Consider the following 14929-nt stretch of genomic DNA (forward strand, 5'->3'; position numbering starts at 1 on the left):
ATGGAATAAATGTGGCGTGGTCTGTCGTACCTCTCATTTAAACGCAAAAATGCTGTTTCATGTGCGCTTTCTGTAATTGATAAATAAGCAATAAGGCCGCCTCATCGGTCAACAGCGACTTCAAATAGTGAAACTTCTGCGTATTGCGTTGTTGATGGTGTTTGTGGCTCCAATGAGTGCTTTGCTGAGACAAGGAACTCCCTTGTCTTCAGGTACCTTCCTTCGTATTCTGCGTTGTCGTCGGCTGGATCTACGTATCCATCGACCTGATCATGAACTGATAATGCATCTTCAAGCTTTTCGAATTCGCTCCATGCAAAATCTAATCGTTCCAGCAAAACTTCGATTCCATCCATTGATTTTGTTGCAGGTAAAAACTCAGCTAAGGACCCAATTCTCGTGATCTTACCCTTGAGTCTGCGGCGGCCCGCAACCAGTAGTTTGTATTCCTTCATTTAAGGCAATACCTGGTGAATTATTCTTCCAGCTCAAAAAAAGAAAAATGAAAAATTAATTCAATTGTTTACATTTCTAGTGTTTATTTTATTTATTTTAGTCGCTTTATAGTGAAATAATTGAAAAATAAAAAGTTCGTTGCTGTGTTAGTTCCACCGTTTCACTTCGACGCTAAAGGGGCCCACCGACAGGTGAGCATGTTGGGCGAACATGTTGTGCTCGACGAAATTTTTCCTGTGGATGGTAGTGTTTGTTGTCAAATGCTCGCCAATGGATGGCAATGTTGGCACGAACGTCAGTTGGAAAATCGTTTTGGTAGAGCAAAATGAACAAAACATTCCTGCAAGATTTTATTTATTGCCTAAAAAATGAGCCTGCGCTATGGCACGCCAAAAGCGATGCATATAAAAACAAGCATTTGCGTAATAATGCATGCCTCACGCATTTGTGTGTCCTGTCTTCGTATTTCAGGCTCTACTTAATTTAACAGTTCTTCATATGTAGAACTGTCCATTCGAAGAAAGTTTTTTAAATCCATAAGAGACGTTTTATGCAACTTCTTTAAAAGCTTCGCATGTGTGATTTCTAGCCGCTTTGCGTACCATTCCTTCATCCACATACTGTGCTTCCTTTTTTTTTTTATTCTTTTTTTCTAAGCAAATACTTATTGCCATAAGTACGACAGTGCCGCTGTCGTTGTCCGTTGACATGTTGATTGTTTGAAAATTTATCGAAAAATGATGTTCGCACATATATAGCCTCAGCAAATAGCCCTGCTCTGTTGGAGCTGGGCTTGGACGAAATTTTGCTTTGTTGAAATTCAAAACGAGCTCGCTTTGGAAGATCGGGTGGTGTTGAATGTGTATTTGAAGATATTGAGGACAATTTTTCTGAAACTTCTTGTTCTAAAGCAGGGGTGCCCAGCCCCATTGCTCTTGTTGCTCCTTTGTTGTTGGAATTGCTTTTTCATATGGGAAATGAAATTTCGTATACGTGTGTTGCTCCCAGCATAGGCAAAGCCCAAATACAAAATCAATTTTTCGTGTTTTCCCTTTTCACCTCAATCGTGCTAATCCGAATGCATTTTGTTGTTGGATTGCCGAAAACTTTTCACTGCTAGAAATTCATTTTTGTTTTTGTTGCGGCCAAAATGGTCGACTTGAAACAAGGAATTTCTTCAGCGCAGAACAATTTTTAAGTAAAAAGTTATGTATTTATTGGCATAGTATAATGAAAATCTGTTGTAAAAAATATTGGGCCTATTTATAATTGCTATAATAAAATTAATTTTTTATTTTAATGATATTTATTTGGAACCCCTACCATAATTTTATTTTTCAGTGCATCGACATGAAAAAAAATGGTGTAATGGTGTATGGTGATTTTTTGCACTGGTATTGGAGTTTGCTCTGCCTTATACTCAGCTTGGCCACCCCTGTTCCAAAGCCTTTGCAGCTTCGTCGGTATTAAAAGAGTGTAAAAAACCATCTTTTTTAAATCGAGGGTCTATCACAGTTGCTATTCTGGGTATGGTCATTGTTTCGTAAGCTGCGAACCGTTCAGGCAATCGTTTTGAGAGTTGTTTTATGACTTCTTTGGCACACTCAGACTAAACATTGCTACCAAGATGATACAATTCTTGATGAAGTTCGGCTATTACAGAAATAATCAAAGAAACAGTTACCGTTTTATTTCCTGATACTTGCAGAGTTGCATCATTATATGGTTTTAAAACATCTATAAGTTCGGAAATTATTTCAATTTCATCTGATGACAACGGAAGTGGAGCTTGAGGTGAATGAAGAAGTACTTCGCCAACATGCTCGCCAACTTGAATTTCATTTTCCTCACTAACTAGAGCCAACATGCGTGCGAACATCATTTTTCGAAAAAATTTTGAAACTATCAACATGTCACTATGTCAACGGACAACGAGAGCGGCACTGTTATTACTGTAAAGAAAAAAAATGAAGCGAAAAAAGGAAGCACAGTATGTGGATGAAGGAATGGTACGCAAAGCGCCTAAAATTCACACATACGAAGCTTTTTAAGGAGTTTCATGAAACGTCTCCTATCGATTTAAAAAACTTTCTGTTAAATTTAAACTGTTAAATTTTTTTAGACTGTAAAATTTAGTAGAGCCTGAAATACGAAGACAGGACACACAAATGCGTGAGGCAATAAGCGCAAACGAACGCCTTTGAGCGACTTAGCGTTATTTGGCTAGCGGCCAAAGTTTTGAAGAGCCTAGGGCGCATAATAATTGAAACATGTCGAGCGATAATTAAAATGCTAAAGTCTTATAACAAGGTAACACATTTTTTATTATTTATGAAATATACAGGGTGGGCCATTTAAAGTTGACCCACTTGATTCTTAAAACAAAAACAAAAAAAGTGGACAATTTTTTTTTTATTCCAAAAATCATTTATTGTGGTCCAAAAAATCTCCTTGGACCAAAATAAATAATTTTTGGAATAAAAAAAAATTGCCCACTTTATTTGTTTTTGTTTTAGGAATCATGTGGGTCAACTTCAAATGGCCCACCCTGTATTTTGTACTACATTGGTTTATTCATCGCTGTAGAATAAGACTTCAAAGGATGTAACAGAAACGGTTCCTTTTTTGGTTGTTATTATATCATTTTTGTTGTCTTCCAATTGATTAGACGAAAAAGAAGATCTATTTGAGTCGCTCATATGTGGAGTGCTCTCACGATACATTTGTTTTCGTGGATACATGAATACTGGCATCTGGCATTGACCATTAGAATTTGTATTATTAGAAATATTTGCAATACTTGACACCCCTTGGTACGTCAGCATATTCATGCGCCCTTGCATGAGGATCTCGTTTATGCGTTTTTCGCAAAAAGCTGCTACTTCTTTGATAACTGCTTGAACATGGCAGCCCACCCTTCCGCATATATGTCCGCTTCACACCTTTGTTGCTTTGCGCTTATGTTGTCCAAGTGCGCTACTGCTTTCTGTAGGAACGGCGTAGATTCATCCGGTTTTCGTTTCGGCGCCTTCGGCTAAGAAATGAAATTAGTAATTATTAACGAATTTCATATTTTTTTTTAGATTCCAGGAAATGAAGAAGAATAGAAAGAAACTGCTGATGATTTCGAAAAACAATGGAATTTCATAAATTGTATAGGAGCTATTGACAGAAACCATGGGCATATTAAGAAACCAAAATAATCAGGATCATTCTGTTTTAATTATAAAAAAAAAACTTCAGCATTGTCTTGATGGCTATAGTAAATTCTCAATATGAATTCATTTGTGTGAAAGTTGGAGAAAATGGCAGGGCATCAGATGCTGGTGTATTTGCACAATCGGAATATAAAAGGCGCTACGATGACCAATCACTATTCATTCCGAAGCCTCGCCAAATAGCAAATACATCATATGAACTGCCATATGTGATAGTAGGGGACGACGCCTTTCCATTATCACAAAATTTGATGAAGCTATACAGTCGTCAAAAACTTGCTAAAGGAAGAGCTGATTTTCAATTACCGCCTCTCAAGAGCTAGGCGTATAGTGGAAAAAGCATTTGGCATAATATTGACCAGATTTAGAATACTTCTTAATACTATTTCTATAGAGTCGGAAAAGGCTTCGGTGATAATTCTATGTTGTTGCTATTTGCACAACCATTTGTCGAAAAGAAATGACGCTGTATATTTGCGAGGTTCAGCAGATCCAGTCAATTCATTTGGAGGCACTCATCAAATAGGCGATTTGCAACCGTTGACAGGTGGCAATCGCCCAGAAAATGCCAAAAGAATTCGTGATTACTTTCGCGAATATTTTAACACAATTGGAGCAGTACCTTGGCAGAATGATCGAATTTAAAATAAAATTATATTCTTAATATGCACAATAAACCATTGTTTTAAATTTTATTAAAAAACTTACTATGTAACTTGCTGGGCCGTCATCAAAAGTGCTGATTCCATCGACCGAGGATTCTGTTTCATTAAGAAAAGACAGATCACTGAAGTACCACAAGCTCGGCTGGTACACATCGTCCGCTCCAGCGCCTGATTTTTCACTTCGATGCACCTTTTGTAGTTCTCGTCTATATGACGCGAATTGACTTTTTTCTTAACGGCTTCTAGTTTTGCGTGCTCATCGAACTCTTTATATATGTATTTTGAGTAGAACTTCCCATGCATTATTACGCACATGCTTGATTTTATATGCATCGCTTTTGGCGTGCCATAGAGCAGGTTCATTTTTTAGGCAATAAATAAAATCTTGTAGGAATGTTTTGTTCATTTTGCTCTACCAAAACGATTTTCCAAATGACGTTCGTGCCAACATTGCCATCCATTCTCGAGCATGTTGTTGCCAACGTTGTCAAAATAGAACGATTTACATTTTATTTGAACATTTTGTCGAATACAAAATTTGACAACGAACACTACCATCTACAGGAAAAATTTCGTCGAGCACAACATGCTCGCCTGTGGATGGGCCCCTTAAGCGAAGCGTGTTTGTTTCTGTGTTTCAGTTCCACCGTTCCACTTTGACGCTGTTTGAGCGATGCTAACTTGACAGACATCTGAGAACGGGGCGACATGCAGACCCAGCAGTGTTGCCAGAATTTTATGTACTGAAGTGGCTAAATTAAAAGAAAATATTTTCTAGAAATAGTTAAAGAAATATATAAATCTGCTAAAATATTTCTACTTTTGTTAAGTTATTTTAAATGTTTTTTTTTTTAACAATACAGAAATATTGTTAATATCGATGGTGTGCTCGACCGAACCTTTATATATATTTGATTTAGACATTATTTCCAAATATTTTGTTTTCAATGAAGAGTTAAAACAACATATCCCACTTCTTTTGAGTCCATATCTGTAAATCAGTGGTCGGCACTAGGCAGATCGAAAGGAAAATGTCATTTACCCAACTTCCCATATCACCATATTTTCCCAATCATAACAAGAAAGAAAAGCTAACTTCGGGCGGAGTTAAAACCGCAGCTAAAACCGGATATGTATCGCAAACATCGGATATTGTTGGCCAATCCTGATGAGAATATAATAATATAACCCAATTTATTATAATAAAAAATCTAAAAAGGTCCCAAACTTCTATCTATCTTCAAAAATACCAAAAACCATTTCCGATCGTTCAGTTATATGGCAGCTATAAGATATAGTCGACCGATCGTTTTGAAATTTGGTAGGATTAACTTACCAAAACTAAAATATGTACCAAGTTCCAGCTTTCTATCTTCAAAAACACAAGTTATACACACTTTTTAACACAAATTTATACCACTTCCGATTAATAAGTTATATGGCAGCTATAGGATATAGTCGGCCGATCCTCAAGACATTTGGCACGTAATATTATTCTGCCAAAAAGTAAATCTTGAACTCTCTAACTTTAAAAACATCAAAGTTATACCACTTCCGATCAATCAGTTACAAGGCCGCTATAGGATATAGTCGGCCCTTCCGACTTATATACTGCGTGCAAAGGAAAGAAGGGTGTGTGCAAAGTTTCAAGTCGATGATAGCTTTAAAACTGAGAGACTAGTTCGCGTAGAAACAGACAGACAGACGGACCGACGGACAGACAGACGGACAGACAGACGGACAGACAGACGGACAGACGGACATGCTCATATCAACTCAGGAGGTGATCCTGATCAAGAATAGATATACTTTATAGGGTCGGAGATGTCTCCTTCACTGCGTTGCACACTTTTTGGACAAAAATTAAAATAACCTCTGCAAGGGTATAAAAACCACTTTATTTTAAGTTAGAGTTACAGATAATTCGTTGCAATTTTTCCACTGTTTTATAATTTATAATTTATAAGCCTAACAGTGTCCGTGTATGACCATCGCTTCAGCAAAATAGGGCTGCATAAGGCTGTGCTATAGAAAATGAGAGTTTGACTACCACTGATTTAAAAGCTTAAGCCTAGTACTCTGACGACGAAAATACGCTGTAACACGTGTGATAGCGAAATCGCTCTTTATTCGGCTACCGAGCTAGTGTGACCAAATTTTGTGAGTGTGAACAAAATTAAGGAAAAGCCTGAAACGCCATGAAAAGGGTATTACTGAACAGCTGTTGTTTGTAAAAAAAAAAAAAATAAGCAAAAATGATTTCAAACCGAGATTTTGGTGTTTTCTTTATGTATTTCGCCGCTAAAGCCTAGTACTAAGTTGACGAAAATCCGCTGTTGAAAATCCGATAACGATATCGCACTTTATTCAGCTACCGAGCTAGTGTGACCAAAAAAATTAAGAAATAGGGTAATACTGAACAGCTGTTTTTTGTAAACAAAAACCAATAAGCAAAAATGAATTCAAATCAATTGGATGTTGGTGTTTTGTTTATGTATTTCGCCGCTAAGGAGCTGATTAAGAAATAGAAAACTGGGTCAAAATCAAAATCAAAATCAATCAAAAATCATTTCAAAGCCATTTTATGGAATTAAAATGCCCCTTGTGGGTCAAATCCCATATTATGGGCTTCGCCTAGACCGCAGAAATTAATTTTAATTTCTCCTGGCGCGTCGAAAATTTTTCGGGCCGACTATTTTTTTGTTTGATCAATTGACCCTCCATGTCACACCTATAGAAATAAATGAAATTATTTCTTTCAACTCCCTGAGATCAGCTGTTTATTTTTTTTGATCCGACAACGCCATTCAATTCGATAACAAAAATTTTCGTCAACTCAGTACCCGCAAAATCTAGGAGGAGAAAATTTCTTCTTCTTCCTTTTTTACACCGTTTTTTTTATAAGGAGTTTGACAGCTGTCACTCGTTTGAAAGCGGATTTTTGTCAACTCAGTACTATGCTTTAAATTTTAAAAAAATCGGGCGTGGGTACTGTTTGGAAAATAATTCAAAATACCTAATAGCTCAATGGTTTTTATTTTTTTTTGAAAGGAAAATGTCATTTGCCCATCTTCCCATATCACCATATTTTTCCAATCATAACAAGTTTTATTTTGAGTTAGAGTTACAGATCGCATTCGAATTGTTTCTATTGCATTCTAGAATACAACTTTGCATATTTTCTTGTGTTTTTAGACGCTGATAGTAAAATGATTCAAAAATCGAAGCAAGTAATTTTTTTTTCATAAATATTTATTCTTATTTTGTATATAATTTTTTACATATTTTACTTATAAGATTGTAAAAAATGTTCAATATTTATTAACTTTTCCAGCACAATTTTACCGCTAAAAAATGTTTTAAAATAATTTAATTTTAAAACCCAAAAAACTCCGAAGGCAACTAAACAAAAAACACTAAGAAAATATGAAGGGTTAAAAACCATAAGTATAAAGGAATTATTTTAATTTATAATGAAAGTGAAAATAACACTTATATTATAATTTACCTTTCGGTCAACTCCCTCATTATTAAAGAAGTATTAAAAAAAAGTGTTTTGCTCAACAGAAAAAATAAATTCATTCAGTGTGTTGTTAAAAACCATTTGAGAAATTCGTCTGCATTTCTAATTCCAATAGCACTCTTCTTACTTCCTACCCCAACTCACTCGGTTTCAAAGCAATGCCCATGGTTAGATGCCCTCTGACTCTCTCACTCAATTTGTTCTGTCTCTTGCACTCATTCATTCTATTTCGAGAGCAGCTGTTTATTTTTTTTGATCCGGCAACACGATTAAAATCGATAACAAAAATTTTCCTCAACTCTGTACCCGCAAAATCTAGAAGGCAAAAATTTCTTCTTCTTTCCTTTTTTACACCGTTTTTTTTATATGGAGTTTGACAGCTGTCACTCGTTGGACAGCGGATATTCGTCAACTCAGTACTATGCTTTAATTCAGTGAAATTGAAAAATTGCAATATGATCAAATTTCTGTTCTTGGAAGTTTATCCACAATGCTTCTTTCAGTGTTTTTCTCGCTACAGCAGTAGTTGCTCTGTATTTAATCAATAATTTTAATTATATTTATTAATTTAAAAACTTTATTCTGACAATTACATAATTCGAAAGAGACTTAAAATTAAAATATATTTTTTTATTTTCGTACAAGGTATCAAGGCTAGAAAAACTTGTATGACATATAAAAAAAATAAAAATCTCTAAGGTTGGAAACATTTTATAGTTGAATACTTACGGTAAGCAAATCCCTCCCTAAATTGTCGAGCTTTTGTTTTCTGGCAACCTTGCTATGATGGCATGTCGTTTGTGAGTCGCAGATTTTTTAAATATTTGTGAATAATTTTATCGACGCTCCCACCCCCAATCCAAAAGCAATCCATTTTAATCCTGTTGCCGTATCTAGTAAGGTACATTTGCGCTTTTAAAGGTGTGTAAATGAAAAAACGTAAAATGCAACTTAAACTGGCGGCGCTTCTGATCATTTGCCTTGGGAGATCTTTCCATGTTTTTGCTCAAGGCATGCCTATTTCTCCTTGCCCCAAGATCTTCCAGTACCGCTTTGACGGAAGTGAGTGGTTCGGTCTGATGGCCATCCACAGCCAAGAATCTCATCATCCGCTTCACCTTCGTGTCACTCTTTCAATGCGAGGCAAGCTCACCACGGTGAGTTGTTTTGGCTTGAATGTCCATATCACATTTTCTTAGGGATCTTAACCACTTTTATTCTCACAGAACTACCTTGGCGAGATCGTACTGCTCACACGAGGGCAATTAACCAGCAACGCGCCAGTGCTCTACAAGATCCGTTTTCCGAAGCACCACTTTCCTCCCAAGGTGCTTCTTATTTCGGCCAACAACCAGGTCATTTGTTTTGGGACAGGAGGTGTGTATGGAAATTAGCTAGGTGCTGTTAAAGGCATTTGATATATCTTTAATATAAAATCTTAACCGTATCATTGCATTAAAATATACATTATATGGGCAATTCTCTGATGTCGAACGCGATATTTGTACGCAAACTGAAAAAAATGAGCATGGTTTGTTTTTTTTTTTCTAAATGCGAATCTTAAGGCTCTTGGTTAGCACTATAATCTGTGCTAAGATAAATTTTGGGCAATTGTTTATCAAGATAATCATATAAATGTGAGGCATTCGCACGCGACAAAAACAGAAGTCACTTTTTCGAAAACCAGTTCAAGCACTGATTTCAGCGAAACGTGATGGATAATTTTAGTGCAATTAATTTTAAAATGTTAAGTATTGATTGTTCTTAATAATGCATTTTGTTTGACATAAAAATATGAAGCAGTTTTTTATACCCTTGCAGAGGGTATTATAATTTTGTCCAAAAGTGTGCAACGCAGTGAAGGAGACATCTCCGACCCTATAAAGTATATATATTCTTGATCAGGATCACCTCCTGAGTTGATATGAGCATGTCCGTCTGTCCGTCTGTCCGTCTGTCTGTCCGTCTGTCTGTTTCTACGCGAACTAGTCTCTCAGTTTTAAAGCTATCGTCTTGAAACTTTGCACACACCCTTCTTTCCTTTGCACGCAGTATATAAGTCGGAACGGCCCGGATCGGCCGACTATATCCTATAGCTGCCATATAACTGATTGATCGGAAATGGTATAACTTTTGTGTTTTTAGAGTTAGAGAGTTCAAATTTGACATGAGAGCTATTTTTGGCAAAACATTACGTCATGCCAAATTTCATAAGGATCGGCCGCCTATATCTTATAGCTGCCATATAACTGAACGATCGGAAATAACCCATCTTTCGTGTTTTTGAAGATAGAAAGCTGGAATTTAATACAGATTCTATTTTTGGTCAGTTAATCCAACCTACCAAATTTCATTAGGATCGGCCGACTATATCTCATAGCTGCCATATAACTGAACGATCGGAAATGTTTTTTGGTAGAAATACCAACTTTGGTATTTTCGAAGATAGAAGTTTGGGACTTTTTTTAGAATTTGTATTGTAACAAATTGGATTATATATTCCTATTCAGATAAGGATCGGCCAACTATATCCGATGTTTGCGATATATATCCGGTTTTAACTGCAAGGGTATATAAACTTCGGCTCCGCCCGAAGTTAGCTTTCCTTTCTTGTTTTAAATTGAATTTGAATCACGGTCGCACGCTACATGTCGCACGCGACATTTTCTTCCACCATACTTTTTGTGTTGTTTTTGTTTCTTTTTAGGTAATGAGAAGTGCAAAGGATGTATTTAAATTATTTTTGATGCATCAATATTTTTTTTTTATTATTTCTTACATCAATTTCAAACTTAACAAAATATCTTCAATAAATTCAATCATTTTTGTTCATCTTTTTTTATATTTTCTCGCCAATATTTGAAGTTGGATTCGATTTTTTCGTTTCCTGCATTTGTTCACACTAAAACTAATACATAAAAATTAGTTAAATTAAATTTTTTACATACAATGTCGCACGCGACAAACTTTAAAAGAGTTCCAAACTCGAATTGCTGCTTATATTGAACTAAAATTTTTTTAAATTTGTTTAGCCCAAAAATCTACGTTTGGGCACGATATTTGGTGCTCCTGGGACAAAAACCTTGGATGCACTGATAACAAATATTCTTTTTCACTGTCGAACGCGACATTGGTAAAGACAAATAAGATTATAAGAAATTCGCCCTTATTAGTAATCGCATCGTTTTTTTTACATATTTTTCATATTCTTTGAATATAAATGGAGATTTAGAAAAGCGAATATCAATTCTTAATGACTCTCTTTAAGAAAATTATTTAAAACAAAACGAGCATTAGAAACGCCAAAAGTAGAACTTTCGCACTTGGTCTACTTTGCATTGAAATATTTCAAAATTTGTTATGAGTAAACATAAAATTGGCTTACATGAGTTACATTTAATAAATACATTGCACGAACATGCAAAAAAAACATACTTTTATGAACTTTGAATTTTTTGGCTGCGGTTGACCTTTCTGGAGAATTGCCCATTTAATAATTATACTTAATTTTAATAGTAAGTCTCAAATTCTCATGTACATACTATTTCAATTTGTTCTTTTTTTTTTTTTTGAAGAGCAAAGTATTTTTATGACCCAAATACAACTAGAGCACATTAGAAAACTAACTTTTATTTCCGATAAAAAGAGTTCTTTGTTAAACACTGAAGAGCTTCAAAAGATGGTTGCCGAGGAGACGTTTGCAAACCAAGATCACGGTTTGAAGCGTCCACATCCACAATCGTCGCAGACCCAGTTGAAGAAGTATGCATCCGGATTGTGGTCGGTTGAGGCAAGTTTGCATCGCATTAATTCAATACTCAATGTTATATTTTTAGAAAGCTCTTTGCTCACCTACCAAAAGACATGTGCGGACGATTGAACCGAGGCCATGATACTCGGCTGCAGAAGTACCTAGATGGGCCGCTTGATTTAAAGAATGTTCAGGAAAGAACCAAAAGCTCTGATACCATCACATCACCAGTATTCGTAGACGGTGATGATAGCTTCGCGCACATATGGGATGACAGTATGGAATTGAGTGAAGTAGAAGGCGATATGGGGGCTGGGAGCCTCCCATCTATTGTACGCGGTTCCTGGCCCTGGTTAGCCGCCATATATGTTAACAACCTGACTTCTCTTGACTTCCAATGCGGTGGGACACTCGTATCCGGTCGTGCTGTCGTCAGCTCCGCGCACTGCTTTGAGATGTTCAACAGTCGTTTCACAGCCAATGAAGTGCTCGTTTTTCTCGGCAGACATAATCTTAAAAATTGGAACGAGGAAGGCTCTCTCGCGGCACCTGTTAATGAAATATACATCCATCCTGATTATAATAACCAGCTTAGTAGCTACGACGCAGACATCGCCGTGATTATGCTTAAGGATGCTGTACGGTAAGCTCTTCTCACCTTCTACTCCTTACCACCTTCCAGAAAGGAGAGCTTGCTTCGGGCGGGGCCGAAGCTTATGTGCCCTTTCAGTAAAGTGACAGTATATTATTCGTATAGGTTTTAGGTATCAGATAAAGTTGACCGATTTAGTGAATTATTTAAATAATAAATATTTTGACAAAAGTCGCTTCTATCTTCAAAAATACCAAAATTGTGAGGTTTCCAATCTTTTGCCAGTTTTTATGAAATTTGGTAGATTGGATCCGTTTGTCAAAAATCTAAGAATGTCCCAACTCTCTAACATAAATTACGACATTTCCGATCAATCAGTTAAGGATGTGTGCAAAGTTTGAAGTCGATAGCCTAAAAACTGAGTTTGACCATCAGAATAGTTTGTGTTAAAACTGATAGACGGACTGACAGACATCTTGTAGATGGATTTTTATTTAGAGGAGTCATCTATTATTATAGATCGCCCTTGAGAACTAAATTCTTTAAAGGATTGAGTTTTAATATTTAAAAATTTTAGAATTTGGGAAGATAATTTTTAAAATAATAATTTTAAATTATTTAAGAATATAAGCTTAAAATTGGCTTAAAATAAGCTTATCTTTAAATGGGTTCTGTTGTTTATACTTTCATCTGCATTTTCGGCAAAACTATTTAATATTCAGTTACATTGATTGGAATCATATAGAAAGAATTACAATTATTTAAAGGCTCATACTAAACTGTATATTTTTTGCAGATTCAACACGTTTATTCGCCCTGCCTGTCTTTGGTCTGGGTCTAGCAAATCGGAATACGTCGTGGGCGAGCATGGCATAGTTATTGGCTGGAGCTTTGATAAATTAAATACAACAGCCTTTCAAACAGTGACGGCTCCTGGTAAAAAGGTGATCGATACCAGCATTCCTAAAATGGTAAAAGCACCTATTGTTAGTAATGCGGAATGCTTCCGTGCCAACGCGCCTTTTCGCAGTCTGTCTTCGAACCGTACCTTCTGCGCCACCGTTAATTTTGAGCCCCACCATGGGGACGTCGATTTTTACACTGGTATATCGGGTGCTGGACTTTTGATCTATAAAAACAACCGCTGGATGTTGCGAGGAACGGTGTCGGCGGCACTTCCTGCAAAAAAATCGCGAGGCTCTGAAATTACTCACAGGCACTGTTGCGGGAAGCAGCTTATGATTTATGCCGACGTGGCCAAGTTTATTGACTGGATTACAGCTTTTATCATTTAGCAGCCCTGCTACAAAGACATTGAAAACGCTGTGATATTTATCGCATGGGCGTAGAGATGGAAGGTAAAGAGCCTCCGGTAAAGGTAAAAAAACCTAAACAGAATAATTTTAATAATGGAAATAGAAAAATATACTATAGTTTAATCTATGTAAATAAATACATAGAGTGTTTTTTTTTGTACATATTTTTTGTATGAATTATTAAAAATGTGGGATAAGCTCATTAAACCTTTCATGTTAAAATTAGGGTGTAAGGTAATGTAATGTGGTGCTGGAATGTAAGTAGCTGCCAAATAACCAGGGACTGAAAATATAATAATGAATTTAATAAAATAGACATAAAATCTATTCATTTTTATACCCTTGCGGATGATATTATAATTTTGGTCTTTCTTTCCTTTGCAGTATATAAGTCAGAACGGCCGGGATCGGCCGACTATATCCTATAGCTGCCATATAATTTATTAATCGGAAATGCTATAACTTCGGTGTTTTTAGAGTTAAAGAGTTCGGATAGCTATTTTTCGCTTTCGTAATAAAGCTTTTGTTGACAAAATAATACGACCCACCAAATTTCATAAGGATCTATAGCTGCCATATAACTGAACAATCGGAAATGACACAACTTTCGTGTTTTTGAGAAAAGAAAGTTGGAACTTCGAACAGATTATATTTTTAGTCCGTTGACCAAAAAAAGCTTACGATAGATAGAAGATAAGAAGCTTGGGACTTTTTTTTTTAAATTTTTTATTATAATAAATTGGGTTATATTCTAATATTCTCATAAGGATCGGCCAACTATATCCGATGTGTGCGATATATATCCGATTTTAACTGCAAGATTATATCAACTTCGGTTCCGCCCGAAGTTTGCTTTCCATTCTTGATTTTTCATTATTCTGTTATAATAAAACAACTTTAATTAATTGGATGTTGGATGTTGTTACTTTTATACATTACTTATATAAGGTTTTGTAATAGGATTCTTCCACCAGCAGGAATCCCGTCCAGTTTATAATCAAGTCAATCGTATTCAATCAAGTCAGATTTATTTGTATTTTATTTGGATCTTTATTTGGAGCAGCCGTTGTTGCCGCTCCAAAAGTCTAAAGTATCGCACAGTGGTCCGGCTTGTATGAAAAGAGCGGCCAAAAATACTTCTAGTTGAGGTAGGGACTTGAAACTTGGCACAAAATATTTTTATATTCTAAGATAATATATTAAAATCAGCCAGATCGGCAACTAATCAGGAGGCTCACCTGGAAGTCCCATCTGATTAAGAAGAGGAAACAGGCTAATCAAAGACTTCGATCCTTCTACTGGCTTATGGGTGGGAGATCGAAGCTGAGAACTTCCACTAAACTCCTAATTTACAAGGCCATAATACGCCCAATCTGGACGTACGGCATACAGCTCTGGGGCACTGCTA

At 36.0% G+C, this 14929-nt stretch overlaps 1 protein-coding gene and 2 long non-coding RNA genes across 5 annotated transcripts; 1 reads left to right on the forward strand and 2 right to left on the reverse strand.

Moving 5' to 3' along the window:
• Positions 1-2952: 2952 nt before the first annotated feature.
• On the reverse strand, positions 2953-5891 carry LOC122321932 (uncharacterized). The gene is made up of 3 exons (XR_011441857.1): positions 5676-5891; positions 4383-5091; positions 2953-3490 (listed from the first exon to the last, which is right to left on the reverse strand). It is a non-coding gene; the product is annotated as an uncharacterized lncRNA (long non-coding RNA).
• A 2734-nt stretch (positions 5892-8625) lies between these two features.
• On the forward strand, positions 8626-13848 carry gd (gastrulation-defective). 2 transcript variants are annotated; one of them, XM_043213087.2, is made up of 6 exons: positions 8626-8783; positions 8900-9019; positions 9089-9239; positions 11438-11624; positions 11699-12256; positions 13002-13848. In XM_043213087.2, exons 2-6 carry the CDS (start codon positions 8942-8944, stop codon positions 13498-13500), a joined length of 1473 nt encoding a protein of 490 aa, XP_043069022.1. In that variant the 5' UTR covers positions 8626-8783; positions 8900-8941; the 3' UTR covers positions 13501-13848. The 2 variants fall into 2 exon arrangements, with proteins under 2 accessions (XP_043069022.1, XP_043069021.1); XM_043213086.2 differs by having other exon boundaries at positions 8627-9019.
• Positions 10852-13394, reverse strand: LOC138927815 (uncharacterized). Of its 2 annotated transcripts, XR_011444294.1 has the most exons (4): positions 13254-13394; positions 12986-13168; positions 11831-12162; positions 10852-11774 (listed from the first exon to the last, which is right to left on the reverse strand). It is a non-coding gene; the product is annotated as an uncharacterized lncRNA (long non-coding RNA). The 2 variants fall into 2 exon arrangements; XR_011444293.1 differs by having other exon boundaries at positions 10852-12162.
• Positions 13849-14929: the final 1081 nt, after the last annotated feature.

This window comes from Drosophila bipectinata, chromosome XR (genome assembly GCF_030179905.1).
Source record: "Drosophila bipectinata strain 14024-0381.07 chromosome XR, DbipHiC1v2, whole genome shotgun sequence".
NCBI classification, from domain to species: domain Eukaryota; kingdom Metazoa; phylum Arthropoda; class Insecta; order Diptera; family Drosophilidae; genus Drosophila; species Drosophila bipectinata.